The sequence below is a fragment of the Bos grunniens genome, chromosome 9, assembly GCF_055505025.1.
Source record: "Bos grunniens cultivar Pamir isolate PY7600 chromosome 9, Bosgru_T2T1.0, whole genome shotgun sequence".
Lineage (NCBI taxonomy): Eukaryota > Metazoa > Chordata > Mammalia > Artiodactyla > Bovidae > Bos > Bos grunniens.
In genome coordinates, this window is record NC_141173.1 from 41,547,073 (window position 1) to 41,571,544 (window position 24,472).

A 24,472-nucleotide genomic window follows, 5' to 3' on the forward strand; every position below is an offset into this window, starting at 1 on the left:
TTTCTCTTTCATGCACTGGAGAAGGAAATGGCAACCCATTCCAGTGTTCTTGCCTGGAGAATCCCAGGGACGGGGGAGGCTGGTGGGCTTCCGTCTATGGGGTCGCACAGAGTTGGACACGACTGAAGCAACTTAGCAGCAGCAGTACTTTACCTAGTGAGAACTGTATTATCAATTTGACATAGTATACACAATTTAAACTTTTGATATTTTCTTTGTGCCAAAATTTTCATAAAGGAATAATTTTTTAAAACTCAAACACTAACTATTAGATATTTTTTTAAGTATCTGAGCCTCCTGAGGATGCTACAGTTGGAGCAGAATTTCCAAAAGGATCCAGAGAGGGCCTGGAAACTAAAGAATTACCTGAAACAGGTTAGATTATAAAATAAAAGTAGTGCATAGAAATGCTTTTCATATTCTCTTACAATTTTAGGCATAAAACCAATTTCCTGCCTATTTCTTTCTATGCCAGTTATATGCTGGTTGATGTGTGTTATATTTGCCTAACTTATTAAAAAGTGTATCTAGCCAACTTATAATAGTTTTTCAACAAATTTTATGTTCTACTTTTATTAAAAAAGTTGCCATATGAAATTCATATTATCTAAATAATTTGGATTTTATTTATAAGTAACAATTCATCTACAGCCAAAACAATGAACAAAGCATAGTTGAAATATGAATTTATAAATGCATATTATTGCTTAGAACTCTAAGTTTATTTCTTTTAAATGTTTAAAAAGTATTATAAATTATTTTGGCAATATAGCTAAAGATATAATGCTTAAAGTCTCTTTTTTCTTTCTTTTAAATTTTACTCAAAAGTTCTACTACCTGAATTTCCGGAAGATGGTTATCCTGATGTTCCTGAAATGGATTCAATTAGAGAGAATGTCAGCTCTTTCTACGCTGCCTGGAGACAGGTGGAAACAGCTATCAGTGACTCTTTTACTCAAATTTTAAACCTGGAGATTGCTGGCAAAACTCCAGAGGAACTACTTCAAAAAGTCATTGAAATTATGGAAAGTAAGGGCTGCTGTAATCATAACATTTATTGTCGTGAGCAAGCCATATTATTAAAAGTACTGTGAAAGTTTAAAGCCTATGGTTTATGAAGTAAAACATTCAGTATATCCAGGGATGATATTTAAAATATTTAACAACTGTCCTAGAGCACCCATCAGAACAGCCATTGGACACACAGCACTGGCCAAACTGGCCACTTGTCACCTAAAGAATTTGGAAAGGCCTGTTTGCCTACACATGTAAGCTAAGAGACCAGCCCTACAGTTAATTTCTTAATCTTGCTACTGTAATATGTTCATATGCTTTTATCCTAAAAATGTCTTCCCAACTGTGTTTGTTTTTGAAAGAACCCTTTCACCATGCTGCTTGGGAGTTAACTATAGAAGATTACGATGAAGAAACAGAAGACTATCAGGCTGAAGCCGATGTTGATGAGGAGCTAGAAGAGGAAGAAGAGGAAGAGGAAGAGGTGGGGGGCTTTTCTCCTGCTCACTGCCCGTGGTCACGTCACTGAAGGTGCACATATCCAGAGTGGTTACTGGCACTTCTAGGCTTCAAGAAAACAAGCAGGGATCTTCAGATTTGTAAACATTTTCAACACATTTTGCCTCCACTCAGCTTCATTTGACCTCTGAAATGCCAGAGCTACTTAGACAGTATGTTACACCCATGAAAAAAGGAAAGAGAAAACTTTAAATTTTTTTCCCATGGAAAAATCTATACATATTAGAGACAGAAATATTTTATAAATTTAACAGAAGTGGGTGTTTTATGTAAAATACAACAATGGCATCTTTGAAGGGCTGATGGCATGAAAACAAGTGGTTTTCTCAAAGAGGAACAACTCATTTTAGGCACCAATCTACTCCCTTGGCACCACAATTTTGATAACTATTTTCAAGGGATAGCCTCCTAATTAAGGCATGTATCAATAATAAAATAGGAAATGATTCCTTTAATTCTGGTCTTTATAAATAAAGCAAAATAATAGGTTAGACAAACATTCATTTGTAATTAACTTGTTGCTTGACTTAAATCCAAATATGTATGTGTCAAACAAAAAATGTTATGCAGTGTGATTCTGCTAATAGCTTTCGATACTTTATCCTAAGAAACTGCTGAGACTCTCAGTCAGGGTGGTTAAAGGGTGTGGGTTTTGTCCCAATAATGTTCAGACTCTCTCTTTTCTTTTGTGACCTGCTCTGGTCTGCAAGAACATGGTGTCTTTCTTGTACCTGCAAACAGTTCTCAAGCTGTCTGTAATTTTAAAAACTTAAATTTTTAAGTATGGTCTTCATTGATAACATAGTGTCTTTACCTCACTTTTACTCTTCCTAATTTATCATCCCTTCTTCCAGTGTGTGTTAGGCTTCCTGAGAGGGGTGGTTGTTTTCTTTCTTTCTTTTCTTTTCTTATTTTGGCTCAGTAGAGTTCACAAGTCTTGCTGGAGTGCTTTAGGTGACAACATCCTCAAAATTTATGAAGGGCAAACTGACTTTTCTCCCCAGCATTCAGGAGTATAGTGACAGATAGGCCACCTATTTGTTGCTGAGGCCTGAGACAAGCCCAATTACCTGAATTCCTCATACTTGCCCGGATGCAAGGTCAGGGAGGACTCCTCCCACCCATACAGCTCCTTCTTGGTCTCTTGCAGGCCACAGAGACCACAAAGGGTGGTAGCTGCTGATGCTAACATTCCCCAGGAAATCCACAGATTTCTACAGGAAAACTCCTCCTAAGACTTGCCATCTCGATGCTCTGGTCCCTCTGATGCTTGTCTCCAGATACTCATCCAGTCCATAGTGGTGAAGAGTGTTGTACAGTTGTCTGCCCTCAGACGTCCACAGAGGCCAACCACCACCTGCTCTAGCAGTTAAACACTGAGGAGGTGGTAGAGAAATGAGGAGAGTCTTTAAAGCACCATCTTCCCAGAATCCCTTGCTCCAAGATGCCCCAATCCTTATCATTATTACACACATATCTCACTTTTTTTTAAACTGAAATTCAAATGTAACTGGTGAGCCTTCATTTTTTATCTGCTAAAAGTCTGGCAACCTTACTTTAAGTGCATTTATTGAAAAACAAGAAAGACTAGAGAAATTAATTAGTCATTCAAGTCAAGAACCTAGAGAAAAAAAGCATAGCATAACAAAATAGACCAAGTAAAGTAAAAAGAAGGAAATTAAAGGCCAAAATTAATGAACTAGGAAAAAAAGACCAAATAAAAGCAGTAGGCCTACCTTCAAAAAAAATGAAAAATTGGTTTACTGACAAGAGCAATAAAATAGACAAACCTCTGGCAAGTAAAATGAGGTAAAAAGAAGGAGGAGTAAATAACATTTGAAACAGAAATAAGATTTTGAAAGAGGTTCATTTTAAATTACAACTTTATACTAACAAATTTTAAAGTCAAAATACAAAGCATTTTCAAAATACAAATTACTAAAATGTGCTTAAGATAAAAGATAAAAGCTGGACAAACAAAAATAACTGTAGGGAGTTATAGGGCTTTTCTTGTTGGTTAGATAAGTCTTATGTTATAAATCTTCCATAGCATAGAAAAATTTCAATACTTTCCAGCTCCTTTTGAAGCTTGCATAACTCTGACACAAAAATTGAATGAGTGACACAAGAAAAGTAGAGATTAGTTTTGCACATTTACAGAAAGTTGTTTTTTACATCCTGTTTGGGGGAAGAAAAAAAGGCATGTTGTAGAATAGTCATGCAAAGTATTATTTCGTTGTTATCTTAAAAAATAATGTATTTGTGCCTAAATTTGTGTCTTTGTATGTAAATGTGTAAGCTATACGGAGAAAAATGAGTCTGAAAGAATACACATAAAATGATTGAGTGTTAAGACAGTACTGGAAGGGAAAGGTGAGAGGAAATGTTCACTCTTCATGCATTGTGGTTACGTTTTGAATATTTTTACAGCAAGCATGCATTGTACAACACAAAATTATTTTTAAAATATACTTTACTTTAAATATAGGGCTTCACTCATAGCTCAGTTGGGAAAGAATCTGCCTGCAATGCAGGAGACTCCGGTTTGATTCCTGGGTTGGGAAGATCCCCTGGAGAAAGAATAGGCTACCCACTCCAGTATTCCTGGGCTTCTCTTATGGCTCAGCTGGTAAAGAATCTGCCTGAAATAGGGGAGACCTGGGTTTGATCTGGGTTTGATCTCTGGGTTGGTAGGATCCCCTGGAAAAGGGAAAAGCTACCCACTCCAGTATTCTAGCCTAGAAAATTCCATGGACCATCCATGGGGTTGCAAAGAGTCAGACACAACTGAACAACTTTCACTTTCACTTACTTTAAGTACTAGAGTCCCTAAGGGACTTTACACATGGTTTCTTCATCTATCGCATTTCCAATTGAATAAAATAAAATTTTTCCAAAGTATTTGATTATATATCCACTGAGTAGGAAACAAAGCAAATCCTGAGACATCGCCCATTTTCATTTTCAATGACTAAGAAGTTGTGACCCTGACTCAGCTTTTACTTCTTGGAAATAATTTTATTTTAGAAACTGACTTCACAGTGACCCTGCATCCATCCACACATTACAAGGGTTTTTATTACACATTTGTCTATAAAGGGCTTGGGACACCTTCATTCTCAATGCTGCTTCATTTTCTTTATAAAATAAAGACACTTGGGATTTGAACTCAGAGGAATATAAGAAACTTATTTTTTGATGAATTCAAATAGTACAAGAACTGGTCTTTTGTGGATTGTTTTAAAGGGATATTGTTATGGATTAAATACTATTCAAAGATGCATTTTTATAATTCCCTCTTTAGTATTATGAGAACAGTGCATTAATAGTGTTCTCCAAACTTTGAATGATATTTCTAGAATGAAGATATAATTAAGGAGAAGAGAAGGCATTTGGGAGATACAAAGCACTTTTGTCCAGTGGCTCTCAAAGAAAACTTCGTCCTACAACCAGGCACCCCAGAAGAAGCAGCTAAATACCGAGAAAAGATCTATTACTTTTCAAGTCCTGAAGCTAAAGAAAAGTTTTTGGAGCAGCCTGAAGAGTATGTGGCTCATGATGAACCATTAAAGGTGAAAACAATATTCCCATCCTGATGAATGCTCCTGCATCCTTGTTTAGAGACTTGTTACCAGTCTCCACCATTTTACTCAATAGTGAAGTCAACAGTATAATAAAACAGTATGGTGGCAATATCTAGGTTTTAAGAACAACTTTTTAGAATATAACATAATCTAATTATCTATTTTATTTCTTCAGTAATACCTTACATCAAATCAACACATTTTTTTAGCTGAAGTATTTTATAGGAAGTCACAGTTGAATTTATTGCTTGTAATTTTATTGGACTTATTTTATTTCCTAATCATTTTGATGTACCATTTTAACATCTAATTTCTTGTTAGACTTTTTTCCTCACAATATTGTGATTTTGCCATTATAGATATGAAATAGTACTTAGGAAATCTTTGGGCATATCATTCTTTCTTTCTCTTAATTATTTTATTAGTATAATTCCCTAGAATGGGATTACAAGATCAAAATTATAAATCAAAGTATATTGTCGTGGGGCTTCCCTGGTGTCTCAGCAGTAAAGAATCTGCCTGTCAGTACAGGAGAGGTGGGTTTGATCCCTTAGTATGGAAGATACCCTGGAGAATGAAATGGCAACCCACTCCAGTATTCTTGAAAATTCCATGGACAGAGGAGCCTGACAGGCTACAGACCATGGGGTTGCAAAGAGGTGGGCATGACTCAGCCACTAAACAACATATTGTCAGGACTTTCAATAATACTGATGCCTTGTTAAACAGAGCATGTAAAACACAATTTAAACTCTTCTGGATAATTTGGGCCATTTTCATGGCTATTGCATACACTTTTAAACTCTTCTCTGACCATTTCCTTCACAAGGACAAAAGGTGATGAGGCTGTGCTTGCTTCCCTCTGCTGCTCAAAATCCATTACTGCGAGCCTCTTTGAGGCTCATTCCATCCAAATATATCACCATCTCCCACTCTTGCTGTCATCTATGAGTCATTGCCCCACATTTACAAAAGATTTATCTGCTCCTTCATCCCAAACCTCATCATTGTTCTTGACCAGCTTGAGCATCAGTGGACAGTCCATACACCTGGGTCTCTCTGGATTCTCTGGTTTGGGGGCTTCCCTATCTCCCATGGACAGAGGAGCCTAGTGGACTCCACAGGTCGCAAAGAGTCAGACATGACTGAGCGACTAACACTTTCACTACTTTCACTTTGTCTCCAATACAGAGATTGCAGATTTAATGAAGGCACCTCTAACATTCCTGTATCAGTGGGCTTTTTGTTTGGTAGAGAGGTTTTGGTGGTGGTGGTGGTGGTGGTGGTGTTTTTTTCGTACTAAGAAAATGTCTTTGCATTCTTCCACAATTAAAACTTTTAAAAAGAAACAAAATTAATTTTATTTTATTAAATGCCTTTTGGAGCACTTAATATCAAGATGCTCTGTATTTGTTGATGCTCCCTGAATTCATGGTTGATGCCATGAATCATGTTAATTGGTATCCTAATGTCGAAACATCCTTGAGTTTGTGAAGTGATAATTCAGTCTTAGGGAGAGCAGTTAATAAGCCTAAGTAAGGTTTTCTAAATTCTTAAAGCTTCTTCTTCTTCACTGTCCCTCTCCTCTACCCCCATCCTTGACTTATCCCCTATTTCAGGCTCCGCCATTAAGAATATGCCTTCTCGGCCCCCATGGCTCTGGCAAAACTGTCTGTGGAAGACAGCTGGCAGAAAAATTGGGCATTTTTCATATTCAGTTTGAAGAATTTCTTCAAGAAAAACTAATGCTCAAAACTGAAAAGAAAGTGGGACCTGAATTTGAGGACGATTCTGAGGATGAACAATTTGTAAAACAAGAACTTGAAGAGCTTGCAATTCAGGCCAATGTTACAATTGAGGAAGAAAATACAAAGAAGCTGGTAGGAATATTAATACTTTCTTTGCAGATAATTGTGCTTACTAGTGTTACTTTGAGGGAGTAGAATATAAGTAGTATAAAACTCTCTATATACAATTTCGAAGAAGTAAAAAAAAATAGCCCATAAAAGTAATTTAAGAGTCATCTTCTCAATATGTTAAATACAGACCTTGCTACTCATCTAGAATATAGAGTACTGAGTTTTACATGACTCCAATGAAAAACAGAAAAGCTTTCCCTGACAAGAGTGTTGTATAGCATTTATTTGGGGCTGTTATTTGATGGACTACCCAAATGGTTCAGTGATAAAGAATCTGCCAATGCATGAGATGCAGGTTCAATCCCTGCATCAGGAAGATTCTCCTGGAGAAGAAAATGATAACCAACCCCAATATTCTTGCCTAGGAAATCCCGTGACAGAGGAGCCTGGTGGACTATAGTCCATGGAGTTGCAGAGTCCAACACAACTTAGTGACTAAACAACAATGTTATTTGAGATGTCTGATCTAGATGATAAGATTTCTGTTATTGTGTTCTGTGTTTTCTATTTATTAATAATACTATAAAAAATCTGCCCCTGCACCAGTAGAGATCTCAAAATATTAATTTCTAATGATTCCTCATAAGAAAGTTTGTATGTATCTTTTTGTTCTTCAGTCACTCAGTCATGTCTGACTCTTTGTGACCTCATGGACTGCAGCATGCCAGGCTTCCCTGTCATTCACCATCTCTCAGAGTTTGCTCAAACTCATGTCCATTGAGTCGATGATGCCATCCAACCATTTCATCATCTGTCACCCCTTCTCCTCCTGCCCTCAATGTATCTCTTAGGTGGTTTCTATCTGGGCGTATAGAGAAAGTTCATTATTTTAACTCGCCTTTTAACCATTTCTGATATATCTGAACCCTTTTTTTCCAAATGATCTTCTATAAATGGACACAGGTACAGATTATATTAGATGACTGCCTGCCTGGCCCATCCTTTAATCAGGATCTAGATTGAGTAGTTATAAGATAGGTGACAAAAATCAGTTAACCTTTATAGGTGTGTGATATAGATTGATCTTGGTTTTAGTAAAAATGATGAGACAATCAAGATTAGTCATGCTATTTGCTAGTAGCTCCTCTTAGCAATGCTATGCTATGCTATGCTAAGTCACTTCAGTCGTGTCCGACTCTGTGGGACCCCTTAGACGGCAGCCCACCAGGCTCACCCGTCCCTGGGATTCTCCAGGCAAGAACACTGGAGTGGGTTGCCATTTCCTTCTCCAATGCGAGAAAGTGAAGTCGCTCACTCGTGTCCGACTGTTAGTGACCCCATGGACTGCAGCCTACCAGGCTCCTCCGTCCATGGGATTTTCCAGGCAAGAGTACTGGAGTGGGGTGCCATTGCCTTCTCCCCCTCTTAGCAATAGTAAGTATAATTTCATATCCATCCTAAAGGAAATCAGTCCTGAATATTCGTTGAAAGGACTCATGTTGAAGCTGAAACTCCAATACTTTGGCCACTTGATCCAAAGAATTGACTTATTGGAAAAGACCCATATGATGGGAAAGATTGAAGGTGGAGGGAGAAGGGGACAACAGAGGATGAGATGGTTGGATGGCATCACTGACTCAATGGACATGAGTTTGAGTAAACTCCAGGAGTTGGTGATGGGCAGGGAGGCCTGACGTGCTGCAGTCCATGGAGTCGAAAAGAGTCGGACACGACTGAGTGAATGAATTGAACTGAACTGATATTAAATATTGGTTTGAAGAAAAGTACTCAGATTTTTAAATGCTTACAAACAACAGTGAAAAGTGACCTGAGAAAAACAGGTCTTATATTAACTATGTAACATATTACTATTTATAGATTTTAAGTTTTGTTTGTTTTATAATTCTTGTTTGTAGCCTCAGGAAGTGCAACTTACAGAAGAAGAAGAAGCAATCAGATTAAACCTAACTGAAAATGAGCCATTGCCTCTTGAAATCCTTGAAGCAATTCTTTCTGAGTGGTGGTTTAAGGAACCGATATGGTATCTTAATTTATATAGACTTTTATACACTTATTGACTTTCATTTGCTTTATTCTTAAAAGTTAAAAATGTAATCCAACATAAAGTTAAGAATTTTCTCCTTTACTCCAATGTAAACTAGTGATTCCACACATTAAAAACATCTAGGAGATTATTTTTAAAATATTGATGCCAGAGGTTCCAAACAATTGAATTAAAATTTGAGGTGCAAGGGGGACCTAGCCATTGGAGCCTCCCGGGGATTATAATGTGTAGTCGTGGCTGTGTGTGTGTGCTTAGTCGCTCGGTCATGTCTGACTCTTTGCAACCCTATGGACTGTAGCCCATCAGGCTCCTCTGTCCATGGGATACTCTAGGCAAGAATACTGGAGTGGGTAGTCATTTCCTTCTTCGGGGGATCTTCCCAAGACCCCTGACCAGGGATCAATCCCAAGACCAGAGATGGAACCCAAAGGTAGATTCTTTGCCATCTGAGCCACCAGGGAAGCTCAGTCATGATTAGGAAATACATGTAGTTAAGCATACATCTTGATAAAAAGATTACTGCTAATCATGAAGAACAAATATCCCAAGTTAATGATTTTAGTGCTTTTCTACATTTGGGAAAATGCAAGAATCTGGGGTCATTGAAATCCTTCCTGAGATAGGCAGTCTACTATCTAGGGGCCCATTTATCCAATAGACAGAATGCCTCACCCTATTTTTTCATTCTGAATTCTTTTCAGGGTGCATTGTCAGTAGGTGACTACAGTGGGTTGTGATTTAACCCCCATACTACTGGTTGGTGAGCAACACTCTATATTGTGGTTATTGTTCACATCACTTAATAGCTGTCCATAGTCTTATACCTTTACCAAAAGCCAGGAACAACTTGACCCCAGACAGAACAAATTTAAGAGTTACAGGTCACCAGAATGTAAAACTCTGCCTCAATTTCCTAACCACAATCTCTTACCTTGATATCCACCAAAATAAAGTGAAATGATATTTACAGTACTGCTAATAGCAAACACGTATATGGAACTTACTGTGTGCAAAATACTGTTCTTCTATATTGTATTCATATTAAGTTCCTTGATCCTTATAACTACCCTATGGGACAGGAACTTTTATTTTCTCATTTTGGAGATAAGGAAACTATATCAATGAGAATTAAAAAAAACTAGCAGGTCCCAGTGCTTCTCTGGTCATTCTCTTTTACTTAGTCCCTGACCTAACTGAGTAAGTGGGATTATTAGTCACTTTAATTTTAATTTCTTATTCCCTATATTATATCAACAGTTGAGGTAAACTTAGGCATGTTGCTTGCGACAACATAATCATGGGATGTTCTTCATTAACTTAGCTCCTAATCTTACATCACACATGAAAACAAACAAATAAACATATGGATTGAAGAAAAGGAAAAAGTGAAATTCTAAAAGCCTAAATAAAATAGCTGAACATTAGCACTACCATCAAAACTTATTATAATGAAAAGTTTGTAATAGCATGAGAAATTTTAGTATATAATGTTAAACTAAAAAAAGAGGATACACAGTTATTTATGATAGAAAGTTCAACAAATGAAGAACAAACTAGAAAGAAACAAAACAAAATGTCAATAACTTATTGGATATGAGATTATAGATAATTTTGTCCTTTCTTTGTGCTTTTCTTAATTTCTTATTTTCTATAGTGAAATATATTGCTTTTATAATTAGGAAAAAATCAGCACATTTTTAAAAGGCCTCACTCAATCCTAGAGAGAGCTTATTAGTTACTGCTGCTGCTGCTAAGTTGCTTCAGTCGTGTCCAACTCTGTGCAACCCCATAGATGGCAGCCCACTAGGCTCCCCCATCCCTGGGATTCTCCAGGCAAGAACACTGGAGTGAGTTGCCATTTCCTTCTCCAATGAATGAAAGTGAAAAGTGAAAGTGAAGTTGCTCAGTCGTGTCCGACTCTTAGCGACCCCATGGACTGCAGCCTACCAGGCTCCTCCATCCATGGGATTTTCCAGGCAAGAGTACTGAAGTGGGGTGCCATTGCCTTCTCCTATTAGTTACTGAGGTATAGCTAATTGCATTACATTACTGAGATATAATGGTAGAAATGAAAATGTTGATTCAGAAGAGGGTTTGCCAAGACTTAGCTACTGTATGGGAGAAGGCAATGGCACCCCACTCCAGTACTCTTGCCTGGAGAATCCCATGGATGGAGGAGCCTGGTAGGCTGCAGTCCATGGGGTCGCTAAGAGTCAGACACGACTGAGCGACTTCACTTTCACTTTCCACTTTCATGCATTGGAGAAGGAAATGGCAACCCAATCCAGTGTTCTTGCCTGGAGAATCCCAGGGACGGGGGAGCCTGGTGGGCTTCCGTCTATGGGGTCGCACAGAGTCGGACACGACTGAAGCGACTTAGCAGCAGCAGCTACTGTATGTGAGAAGCAGGAGGGAGTTGAAGGGTCTCTGAAGTTTGGCCCCTGGACCCTAGTGAGTCAGAGGAAGAGCCATGTAGAAGGGTAACAGTGAGCATGATTTTTGATAGTATGATGTATATATAACTCCTGAAGGGCACTCAGATAGAGAAACTAGGCCGTTATGTTGAAAATTCTAAATAAAAATTCAAAAAAGAGCTTGGATGTAGAGGTAAAGATTTAGATGTCATTTCTCTGATAATGAGTGATGTTGAGCATCTTTTCATGTGTTTGTTAGCCATCTGTATGTCTTCTTTGGAGAAATGTCTATTTAGTTCTTTGGTCCATTTTTTGATTGGGTCATTTATTTTTCTGGAGTTGAGCTGTAGGAGTTGCTTGTATATTTTTGAAATTAGTTGTTTGTCACTTGCTCAACATCACTCATTATCAGAGAAATGCAAATCAAAACCACTATGAGGTAACCATTTCACACCAGTCAGAATGGCTGCGATCCAAAAGTCTACAAGCAATAAATGCTGTAGAGGGTGTGGAGAAAAGGGAACTCTCTGTTGGTGGGAATGCAAACTAGTACAGCCACTATGGAGAACAGTGTGGAGATTCCTTAAAAAACTGGAAATAGAACTGCCTTATGATCCAGTAATCCCACTGCTGGACATACACACTGAGGACACCAGAAGGGAAAGAGACACGTGTACCCCAATGTTCATCGCAGCACTGTTTATAATAGCCAGGACATGGAAGCAACCTAGATGCCCATCAGCAGATGAATGGATAAGAAAGCTGTGGTACATATACACAATGGAGTATTATTCAGCCATTAAAAAGAATACATTTGAATCAGTTCTAATGAGATGGATGAAACTGGAAGCTATTATACAGAGTGAAGTAAGCCAGAAAGAAAACACCAATACAGTATACTAACGCATATATATGGAATTTAGAAAGATGGTAGCAATAACCCTGTGTATGAGACAGCAAAAAAGACACTGATGTATAGATCAGTCTTGTGGACTCTGTGGGAGAGGGAGAGGGTGGGGAGATTTGGGAGAATGGCATTGAAACATGTATAATATCATGTATGAAACGAGTCGCCAGTCCAGGTTCGATGCATGATACTGGATGCTTGGGGCTGGTGGACTGGGATGACCCAGAGGGAGGGTATGGGAAGGGAGGAGGGAGGAGGGTTCAGGATGGGGAACACAGGTATACCTGTGGCGGATCCATTTCGATATTTGGCAAAACTAATACAATATTGTAAAGTTTAAAAATAAAATTAAAAAAAAAATAAAGAGAATAAAGGTGAAAAAAAATAAAGCAAGTAAGGGTATCATCAAAAAAAGATGTAGATGTCATTGACAAAGAAGTGACGACTAGAACAAAAGAGATTTTGCTGAAGGCATCTCTGAAGAAAAGGAAACATATCTTAAGGCAATATATATAAATTTGCCCATTTAAATAGAAAGGATACAACATTTCTAAATGCCAGTTAAGAGCTAAAATTATCAAATGTTCTTGAAAACCCTATTCATATGAAGAAGAAAATGTGTATTTAAATATAAATAGTTAAACCAAATTTTAGAGAAACAGAATAAGTTCATTCAAAAAGGGACCAAACTAAACCAAGCCAAGTTCTCCAAGCCTGGGTATGTTTTCAGTACTCATTTGTGTCCGACTCTTTGTGACCCCATGGACTGTAGCCCGCCAAGCTCCTCGGTCCATGGGATTATCCAGGCAAGAATACTGGAGTGGACTGCTATTTCCTCCTCTAGGAGATATCCCTGACCCAAGGATTGAACCCATGTTTCCTGCATCTCTGGCATTAGCAAGCAGATTCTTTCCCACTGTGCCACCAGGGAAGCCCTCTCCAAGCCTGATTGTATTATAAATATTCCCTAATGAAAATGTGTTAACATTCCAAGTTATTTTCATGATTCTTAAAGTTTTATCATACTTGGGCAAGTTTGATGATCCTATTTGAATATAATCATCCTACACATACGAGCCACGAAAACATTAATAATTGTCACTGTTTACAAAAAGAGGGAGGGAAGAGGAACATCATTAGGAGAAAAATGACTAAAAGGATTCTCAGTAAAGAGGGGTGGGGGTAGGGAGGCAGCCAAACAAACTCTTTACATAAAGGGTGACACCATCATTAGGATGGGCACTCACCCCAAGCAGAGAACTTACCTTCTCCTTTCCTGTGATCTTCTCACAACTTTTAGTAAACTTGTATTTAACAGTAATTGTCTATAAACTGATTGACTACAATTTTATACTATAAATATCAAATATTATAACTTTAATCTAATTTGATACATTTGGGAGAAGAAGCAGCATGTTTATACAAGTAGAAATATTAAAAGAAATAAAAGATACTACAATAAACTATTCAAACTTTTTAAAAGTTTCATTGGACATCTAATATAAAGTTGAGATTTAGCAGTACTTTTTTTTCATTTTTAAATCAATATTTATAATAGAATAGTTTAAGCAAATAAAGTAAGTTATGAAATTTCTACATAGTTCTACAGGTTTTGTATTAGACGGTTTCCCGCGGTATCCAGATGAGGTCCAGTTCCTGGGGGAACATGGGCTTTTCCCAGATGCTGCTGTGTTTATACAAGTTGATGATCAAGATATTTCTGATCGCCTCCTTCCTGTCCAAATTGGAAAGTGGAAAGCAAAACAAAAGAAGAAATTAGAAAGGAAAAAACTCATCAAAGAAATGAAGGCAAAAATCAAGGTATGTATCCATTTGAAAAAGCATGAGGGTAAATGTGTTCAGCAACTATCCAATTTATAAAGTGACCTTTACAAAAATGTAGTTTTCTGATTTTAATACCACATTCAGTATGCAAACTATTTTCATCAAATTTTAACAATTTATCATGAAAGAGTTAAGAATTATTTGAGGCCTTTGTGATTATCTGCATGTTAATGCTTCTCTCTTCAAGGCAAACAAAATTAAAGATAGTGGCTGCACCAAAGTATCCTTGTACTAGACATGGGAGCACAGTGGACGAGGCAGCAAGTAGAGCAAACCTTGAAACTCAAAGTTTTCATTGACTTTCACTAGCTCCAACACCAACCATCAAGGTCATTTTAGCCCATAGTAAAATAAATCCAGGTATTAGCTTAAAATATCTTTTCCTAAACTGTATTCTGAGAAGTTTCCATAAAATGTTCAAAAGTGTTATAGTGAACCTATGTAATTGCACTCCTAGGAATCTAACGAAAATGAAAGCAGACCATGTAAAAATGTGTTTGTGAAAGTTCACACAGCATTGTTCATGATAGCCAATAAGTGGAAACAACTCAATGTCCATCAACTGATGAATGGATATACAAAATGTGACAAATATCCAGATAGGTTCCCTTGTTACAGCTCAAGGTGGCAATACATGAGTCTTCTGAACTCAGTCTACTCTGAAAGAAATGCAGAAACTAGCTGGAGAAACTAGTCTAGGAGAAGCTAGATTCCTGCACATTGGGTAATTGAGAAAATACCCACATCACCTATTAATACATCAAAACAGCTGCTACCTGAAGGTCTTAGCTTCCTATCAATCTGTAATGACTGTGATTCTCCGTTTGGGACACTGATAGGTCATGGCACACCCTTAACTACGGGAGCCACTGAAAACCAAGAAAATGTCTTACACAAGCACAAAGGCTTGAGAGATGGCCAGGACCTCAGGCCAACCTGAGCTGTATTCATCTTCTACACAAACCCCCAGTCAAGACTGGGAGAGGTGGCTGCTTTATCTAATGTGCAGAAACCAACACATAGAGTCAAAGAAAATGAAGGAACAGAGGAATATATTTTGAACAGAGGAACAAGATAAAACTCCAGAAACAAACCTTATTGAAACAAAGATAAGTGATTTATCTGATATATAGTTAGAAATAATGGTCATAAGTATGTTCACCAACGTCAGGAGAACAATGCATAAACAAAGTGAAAACTTCAACAAACAGAAAATAAAAGTACCAAACAGAAGTCATAGAGCTGAAGAATAGAGTAACCAAACTAAAAAATTCAGCAGAGGGGTTCAATAGCAGACTCTAGATGCATAAATCAGTGAAACAGAGTAGAAAGCACAGAAATAATCCCATAATTCATGACAAACTAGCCAAGAATGCACGTGGAGAACAGACAGTCTCTTCAATACATGGCATTGGGAAAACTGTACAGCCACATGCAGAAGAATAAAACTGGACACCTATCTTATAACATACACAAAAATCTACTCAAAGTAGGTCAAAGACTTGAAACACAAGCCCTGAAACCCTAAAACTCCTATAACAAAAAGGGGTAAGCTCCTTCACATCAATATTGGCAATAATGTCTTTTATTTGACACCAAAAGCAAAAATAAGTAAGTGGGACTACATCAAACTAAAAAAATCTTCTTCCAAGCAAAAGAAACCATCAACAAAATAAAAGACAGTCTAGGGAATAGGAGAAAATATTTGCAAATCATATACCTGATAAGGGGTTAAAGTCCAAAAGACATAAAGAACTCACACCACTCAGTATCAAAAAACCAAACAATTACATGGAACTCTGCTCAATGTTATGTGGAAGCCTGGATAGGAGGAGAGCTTGGGGGAGGATGGGTACATGTATATGTACAGCTCCATCCCTTTGCTGAAACCGTCACAGCATTGTTAATCGGCTATACACTAGTACAGAATAAAAAGTTTAAACAGAAAAAATCTATGTGAAGGACTTATATAATATTCAGTGCATAGTAAGTACTCAATATATGTTCATTTATTCATTCATTGAACACATACTATGGAACACTTATTATGTGTCAGGCTGGAGATAAATAACAGTAGACAAAACAGACAAAAATTCTGTGTTTGTGGCAATACCATTTCAATGAGAGACAGATAAGTAATAAATAAAGTGTAGTATTATATTCAGTTGTAATAAGGGAAATAGAGAAGAGTAAATTGTGGGAAGGGAATAGGGAAGAGGGAGTTGAGAGAGGAAAAAAAAAAAAACAAGCAATCTAATTTTTTAAGTGGGCAGATGAACTGAATAAACATTTTTCCAAAGAAGGCATGACCAACAGAGACATGAAAAGGTGCTCAACACCAGTAATCATAAGATAAATGCAGATCAAAATCACAATGAGATATCACCTCTCACACCCGTTAGGATGTCTAAATAAAAAAAGAGAACAGAGATAAATGCTGATGAGGATGTGGAGAAAAAGGAACCCTTGTACACTGTTGATAGGAATGTCAACTAGTACAGCCACTATGGAAATCAGTATGGAGGTTCCTCAAGTAATTAAAAAATAGAATTACCATATGATTCAGGAATCCCACTTCTGGGTATATGTATCCAAAGGAAACAAAGTCATTATCTCAAAGAGATATCTCTTCTCCCGTGTTCATAGCAGCATTATTCACGATAGTCAAGGTATAGAAACAACCTGTGTCTGTCAACAGATGAATGGACAAAGAAGATGTGGGGTAGGTATATATACAATGGGACATTGTTCAGCCATGGGAAGGAAGGAGATCCTGCCATTTGCAACAACACAGGTGAAGCTTGAGGGCATTATCCCAAGTTAAACAAGCCAGACAGAGAAAGACAAATACTGCAAGCTATCACTTGTATGTAAAATCTGGGAAAAAAATAATCAAACTCATAGAAACAGAAAGTATACAAGTGGTTGCCATGGGCTGGGGGGTGTGGGAAATGGGGAGAGGTTGGTAAGATGATATAAAAAAGTTCAATTATAATACGATTAAGGCCTGAGGATCTAATGTATAACATGATGACTATAGTTGATAATATTGTACTGTATAATTGAAATTTGGCAAAAGAGTAGAACTTAAATGTTGTCATACACACAGGATACGTATGTGAGGTGATGGATGTGTTACTTAACCAAATGGGGGAAGAGTCCTTTCACAATGTACACGTACATCAAATCTTAATGACATACACGTTAAATATCTCTCATTTTTACAAAGCTGAGAAAATAATAAATATATAGTATATTCATATAACGGAGTAGTACTCAGTATTTGAAAGGAATGAACTATTGATACTCCCTACAAAAGATCATTATGCTAAGTGAAAGAAACCAGGCAAAGAAAATAGTATTATATGTACTCTATGATTCATTCCATTTATATGACATGTCTTGATCAGATCAGATCAGATCAGTTGCTCAGTCGTGTCCAACTCTTTGCGACCCCATGAATCGCAGCACGCCAGGCCTCCCTGTCCATCACCAACACCCGGAGTTCACTGAGACTCATGTCCATCGAGTCAGTGATCCCATCCAGCCATCTCATCCTCTGTCGTCCCCTTCTCCTCTTGCCCCCAATCCCTCCCAGCATCAGAGTCTTTTCCAATGAGTCAACTCTTCACATGAGGTGGCCAAAGTACTGGAGTTTCAGCTTTAGCATCATTCCTTCCAAAGAACACCCAGGGCTGATCTCCTTCAGAATGGACTGGTTGGATCTCCTTGCAGTCCAAGAGACTCTCAGGAGTCTTCTCCAACACCACAGTTCAAAAGCATCAATTCTTCGACGCTCAGCTTTCTTCACAGTCCAACTCTCACATCCATACATGACCACAGGAAAAACCATAGCCTTGACTAGACGAACCTTTGTTGGCAAAGTAATGGCGCTGCTTTTGAATATGCTATCTACGTTGGTCATACTTCCCTTCCAAGGAGTAAGCGTCTTTTAATTTCATGGCTGCAATCACCATCTGTAGTCATTTTGGAGCCCAGAAAAATAAAGTCTGACACTGTTTCCACTGTTTCCCCATCTAGTTCCCATGAAGTGATGGGACCAGATGCCATGATCTTCGTTTTCTGAATGTTGAGCTTTAAGCCAACTTTTTCACTCTCCACTTTCACTTTCATCAAGAGGCTTTTGAGTTCCTCTTCACTTTCTGGCATAAGGGTGGTATCATCTGCATATCTGAGGTTATTGATATTTCTCCCAGCAATCTTGATTCCAGCTTGTGTTTCTTCCAATCCAGCATTTCTCATGATGTACTCTGCATATAAGTTAAATAAGCAGGGTGACAATATACAGCCTTGACATACTCCTTTTCCTATTTGGAACCAGTTTGTTGTTCCATGTCCAGTTCTAACTGTTGCTTCCTGACCTGCATACAAATTTCTCAAGAGGCAGGTCAGGTGGTCTGGTATTCCCATCTCTTTTAGAATGTTCCATAGTTTATTGTGATCCACACAGTCAAAGGCTTTGGCATAGTCAATAAAGCAGAAATAGATGTTTTTCTGGAACTCTCTTGCTTTTTCCATGATCCAGTGGATGTTTGCAATTTGATCTCTGGTTCCTCTGCCTTTTCTAAAACCAGCTTGAACATCAGGAAGTTCACGGTTCACATATTGCTGAAGCCTGGCTTGGAGAATTTTGAGCATTACTTTACTAGCGTGTGAGATGAGTGCAATAGTGCAGTAGTTTGAGCATTCTTTGACATTGCCTTTCTTTGGGATTGGAATGAACACTGACCTTTTCCAGTCCTGGGGCCACTGCTGAGTTTTCCAAATTTGCTGGCATATTGAGTGCAGCACTTTCACAGCATCATCTTTCAGGATTTGGAATAGCTCAACTGGAATTCCATCACCTCCACTAGCTTTGTTCATAGTGATGCTTTCTAAGGCCCACTTGACTTCACATTCCAGGATGTCTGGCTCTAGGTCAGTGATCACACCATTGTGATTATCTGGGTTGTGAAGATCTTTTTTGTACAGTTCTTCTGTGTATTCTTGCCACCTCTTCTTAATATCTTCTGCTTCTGTTAGGTCCATACCATTTCTGTCCTTTATCAAGCCCATCTTTGCATGAAATGTTCCTTTGGTATCTCTGCTTTTCTTGAAGAGATCTCTAGTCTTTCCCATTCTGTTGTTTCCCTCTATTTCTTTGCACTGATCACTGAAGAAGGCTTTCTTATCTCTTCTTGCTATTCTTTGGAACTCTGCATTCAGATGTTTATATCTTTCCTTTTCTCCTTTGCTTTTCGCTTCTCTTCTGGATTGAGTAGAATGAATGGAGCTTTCAAGTCTGGAACTAGGAAGACCAAGATAAGGCATGAGAGCAGTGGTAAATTATGTGATAGTCTTTTATGCTGAAGAGAAATTGTTGTGTTCCATGTGGCCATGGGCAAAAGAAACACCATTGGTAGGAGAAAGGTACAGGAAGATGTATTTCAGTACTAGTAAGACTTTCCAAAAGAACAAAGACCGAAGGCAGTGAGCTACTTATCGAAGGCAGATAAGCATAGGCTAAGTAGACATTTGGTAGGGAGAATATGGAAGAAAGCTCTCTAGTGTCAAAGAGCTAATCAGTTAATTCCAATTCTGAGATACAATGACTTAAATTATTGGATTCATTATCACAACTCAGTACTCATTAATGTATCATGTGTTAAAACCATGAAGATCTTCTTTCACTGCTCAGACACAGTTGTCGAATTCTTTTCATCTTGGACTTAGTTGGAGGAAATCCCTCTAAAGGCATTTCCATCCATCCCTTTGCACCACCACACTAAGACTGCATGCCCTGGAACTAAGATTGCATGCCCTGGAACATGGACCTGGTGATCCAGTGGCTAAGACTCCATGCTCCCAATGCAGGGGGCCCAGGTTGGATCTCTGATCAGGGAACTGGAACCCACATGCTACAACTAAGAGTTCACGTGTCACAATAAAGACGGAAGATCCTGTGTATAGCAACTAAGATCCTGTGAAGCCAAAAAAAGTATTGCCTGTCCCAGGTCATCTGTGGCCAGCACAATCAAAGCAAGCCCAGCTCTCAGTCTTCCAAGTACTATGAAAGTAAGGAGGGAGATATGGAGAGACACCAAGCTTCACACTCTGCTGTGTGACATCCTTCACTTTTCTGCTGCTGATCTCTAAAGAAAATGGGCCCAACTGTCTGCTAGGCAAGAGGCTCTGTAAGCATGAGAATGGAAAAGAAAGCAGAGGGCATACCAAAGTTTGCCCATATTCATGTGCATTGAGTTAGTGATGCTATCTAACCATCTCATCCTCTGCCACCCCCTTGTCCTTTTGCCTTAAATCCTTTTCAGATGGCTAGTAACTGCCATATTGGACAGAGCAGCTGTAAAGCAATCAAGCCCCATCCTAGCCATCACTTGCCCTAAAATTTGTAGGGCATGTGTAACAGGAAAGAACAGATTTCTGGAGCTAGTTCATAACCTTGTGCATTTGCTCCTTTCTTTTCACACCCACAACTCAGGCAAAAGGGACTATTTTTATAGCTTTACAGTTAAAGTACCTATGGTAAAACTTTGGTTTAAAAAAAGGAAATTAGAGTTTTTATAATCCTCACCTTCTGAAAAGCTACAGAATCTCTCTGGGATTCATATATGAAATTAATTTTATTTCATTTGATTTTATAATTCTTTCTTGAATGTCAAGCAAACATACGTTATCTGGGATGTATACTCAGTAACTGCCAGATAAAAGGAGCAGGGTGCTACTGGCCTAGACCAGAGCCCCCAGGGCATGTCTTTAAGGCACCTCTCTGATCTCTGAGTATTTAAAGGGACTGCAATTTCAAGAGTCGTGAACCAATGAGCCCCAGAACCCAAGGGTAGCTGATTAGCTTTCATGCAAACCTTAAGGTCACATCAGAGGACCCATTCATTGCGTTAGATTTAGAGGCCGCGAAAAAACTAGAGGACTACCCATATACCATACGTGTGAAAGTATCCAAAGTACAAATGCTTTCCTCATGTATATGTGTGCTTTTAGGGTTCTTTAGACAATTACATCTTAATAATATGATGAAAAATTATCAGACATTTTCAACAAATAGCCTCCCTATTTCTCCATGTGCAAAATCCACCTCTCCACCAAAGCAAACAAATAAGTAATACATTTTGAAAAGGGATTCTAAAGTTTGAAGAAAAACTGACTGATCCCAAGTGCCACTTATACCTCTGGAGGGAAACAGCTGATCAAGAGGGCCAGAAGTCCAAAGATACATGTGACATAATTATCACCATCACAATCTTTTCTGGAAAGTATCCTCTGACCAAATATTATTCCCATTTGGGAAAAAATATTAATACATAGAAAGTAATTTTATTATTATCTGTTGACATTTTTAATGCTTCTTTCTTTAACAGGATGATATGATTGCTAAAAGAAGGGCTGAACTTATAACAGAGAGAGAAAAAAGGAGGAAAGGAGGGGTGGTAAGTAAATAAAATTGCTTTTTTCAAAAAATAAAATGGACACATACACACACACCCACACATATATAAAAAATATATTTTACATATATATAATATATATTTTACATATATATAATATATATTTTACATATATATAATATATATTTTACATATATATAATATATATTTTACATATATATAATATATATTTTACACATATATATATATAAAATCTCAAGCATATAAAATGAAAAGATGCACAGTAGTCTTTTTTAATTTTTATTTTATATTGGAGTGCAGTTGATTTACAGTGTTATGTTAATATCAGGTATACAGCAAAGTGATTCAGATACACATATACATATACCTATTGCTTTTCAGATTCTTTTCCCATATAGTTTATTACAGAGTATTGAGTAGAGTTTCCTGTGCTATATAGTAGGCCCTTGTTGATTATCTATCTTATATATAATAGTATGTATCTGTTAATCCCAACCTCCTAATTTATCCCTCCTCTGACCTTTCTCCTTTGGTAACCATAAGTTTGTTTCCTAAGTCTGTGAGTCTTTTCTGTTTTGTAAAGTTCAGTTGTATCACTTTTTAGATTCCACATATAAATGATATGATGTTTATCTTTCTCTGATTTACTTCACTTAATGTGATCATCTCTAGGTCCATCTATGTTGCTGCAAATGGCATTATTTCATTCTTTTTTATGGCTGAGTAATATTCTACTGTATTTATGCACCATATTTTCTTTATCCATTCATCTGTCGATGGACGATTAGGTTGCTTCCACGCCTTGGCTATTGTAAATTGCACTGCAGTGAACACTAGGGTGCATGTAGCTTTTTAAATTTTGGTTTTCTCCAGCTATATGCCAAGGAGTGGGATTGCTGGGTCATATGGTAGTTCTATTTTCAGCTTTTTAAGGCACCTCCATTTTGTTCTCCATAGTAGTTGTACCAATTTACATTCCTACCAACAGTGTAGGAGGGTCCCCTTTTCTCCACACCCTGTCTAGCATTTATTGTTTGTAGACTTTTTGATGATGGCCATTCTGACTGGGGCTTCCCTGGTAGCTCAGCTGGTAAAGAATCTGCCTGTAGTGCAAGAGACCCCAGTTCAATACCTGGGTCAGGAAGATACCCTTTAGAAGGGATAGGCTACCCACTCCAGTATTCTGGGGCTTCCCTGGTGGCTCAGATGGTAAAGAATCTACCTGCAATGCGGGAGACCTGGGTTCAATCCCTGGGTTGGGAAGATCCCCTGGAAGAGGGCATGGCAACCCACTCCAGTATTCTTGCATGGAGAATCCCCATGGACAGAGGAGCCAAGGAGGCTACAGTCCATGGAGGTTGCAAAGTCGGATGCGACTAAGCACAGCACAGCACATTCTGCCTGTTTTGAGGTGATACCTCATTGTAGTTTTGATTTGCATTTCTCTAATAATTCGTGATATTGAGCATCAAAATGATGCATAGAAGTCTTGAAGCAAATATCAAGTGTATGTACTAGTACTTAGATTATGTATCATTTTTTATACTTCTGGTATTTTATAACTGCTTACAATGAACTTTTATTATTTTTATGATAAGAAAAATGAACACTTTTAAAGGAAAGGAAATCACTAAAGATGTTTAAACAATCTAATACAAAATATAATAATACTACATTAAATTATGTTTCTCGCGGATTTTTTGTGCTTTTCACACTTCAGTCCAAGTCACAGGGAGATAGGCTGAGAGAATGGGAATAAGGTCTAGACCGAGAGCTTATGAAGTTGTGGTCTTCTCTGGTGGCTCAGATAGTAAAGAATCCACCTGCAGAGCAGGAGACCCAAGTTTGATCCATGGGCTGGGAAGATCCCCTGGAGAAGGGCATGGCTACCCATTCCAGTATTCTTGCCTGGAGAATCCCATGGACAGAGGAGCCTGGTGAGCTACAGTCTGTGGGGTTACAAACAGTCAGACATGACTGAGTGACTAACACACATACACACACACACACACTGTAAAGTTGTGCTGGAGCTAAAATGCTTTCATTGAGATAAAGAATGGAATGAGGCAGAGCCTGTGGACAGAGTCACATACTCTGCAGAATGTTCAATATGGTTCCTCTTTTCCATCTGCTGGTTTTTTAAAAAAAGAGAAACCTTGAAGATCATGGATTTTGTTTTATTTAGAGAGGAGCTAGTCCCAAGTTGACCTACCTGACCCAAATGCTACAGCCAAGCAACTCAGAGGTGCCAAAGTTAAAGAGGAGGCAGAGTAGAGAAGCTTGTTCTGTAAAGGACTTAAAGCTCCTGTTTATATAATCAGCTTACCAGTGCCCGGGTAACCAAGACAAAAGATAAGATAGTCCCTGCCTTCTCCCATTTCCTTCTGGCTTCAGCACCCTTATAATATCTTCTCAGGGCTGACCCTCCTGTAATCTGATTTCCATCTGTTCAAAAATAGTCAAGAAAGGGAAGGAGAAAAGAGAAATAACAGAAAATATGACTTGCTGCACGTGCAACCATGTATCCCTGCCCCCCGCCCCCCGCCAATATGCTTATGTTGTACAGAAGACTGTTGATACAGTAAAACTTAACTGTAAGTCAAAACTATGCAGAAGAAGGATTGAAACACTCATTTCTTTGTCTAAAATATTTATCAGTTCAGTTCAGTTCAGTCGCTTAGTCGTGTCTGACTCTGCGACCCCATGAATTGCAGCACGCCAGGCCTCCCTGTCCATCACCAACTCCCGGAGTTCACTCAAACTCACGTCCATCAAGTTGGTGATGCTATCCAACCATCTCATCCTCTGTCGTCCCCTTCTCCT

At 38.2% G+C, this 24,472-nt stretch overlaps 1 protein-coding gene and 1 long non-coding RNA gene across 2 annotated transcripts in view; one reads left to right on the top strand and one right to left on the bottom strand.

Moving 5' to 3' along the window:
* The window catches only part of AK9 (adenylate kinase 9), a 118,391-nt gene that overhangs the window by 67,653 nt on the left and 26,266 nt on the right, over positions 1 to 24,472 (top strand). The window contains exons 23-30 of the mRNA XM_086317381.1: positions 286 to 375; positions 829 to 1,029; positions 1,377 to 1,498; positions 4,893 to 5,105; positions 6,737 to 6,997; positions 8,893 to 9,017; positions 13,964 to 14,183; positions 21,602 to 21,670. Of these exons, the coding sequence (XP_086173507.1) occupies positions 286 to 375; positions 829 to 1,029; positions 1,377 to 1,498; positions 4,893 to 5,105; positions 6,737 to 6,997; positions 8,893 to 9,017; positions 13,964 to 14,183; positions 21,602 to 21,670 (1,301 nt within the window). The remainder of the gene's footprint in view (positions 1 to 285; positions 376 to 828; positions 1,030 to 1,376; positions 1,499 to 4,892; positions 5,106 to 6,736; positions 6,998 to 8,892; positions 9,018 to 13,963; positions 14,184 to 21,601; positions 21,671 to 24,472) is intronic.
* Positions 13,709 to 24,472, bottom strand: part of LOC147365850 (uncharacterized) — a 41,293-nt gene continuing 30,529 nt past the window's right edge. Inside the window, exon 3 of the long non-coding RNA XR_015132910.1 lies at positions 13,709 to 14,097. This is a non-coding gene — a long non-coding RNA (uncharacterized LOC147365850). The remainder of the gene's footprint in view (positions 14,098 to 24,472) is intronic.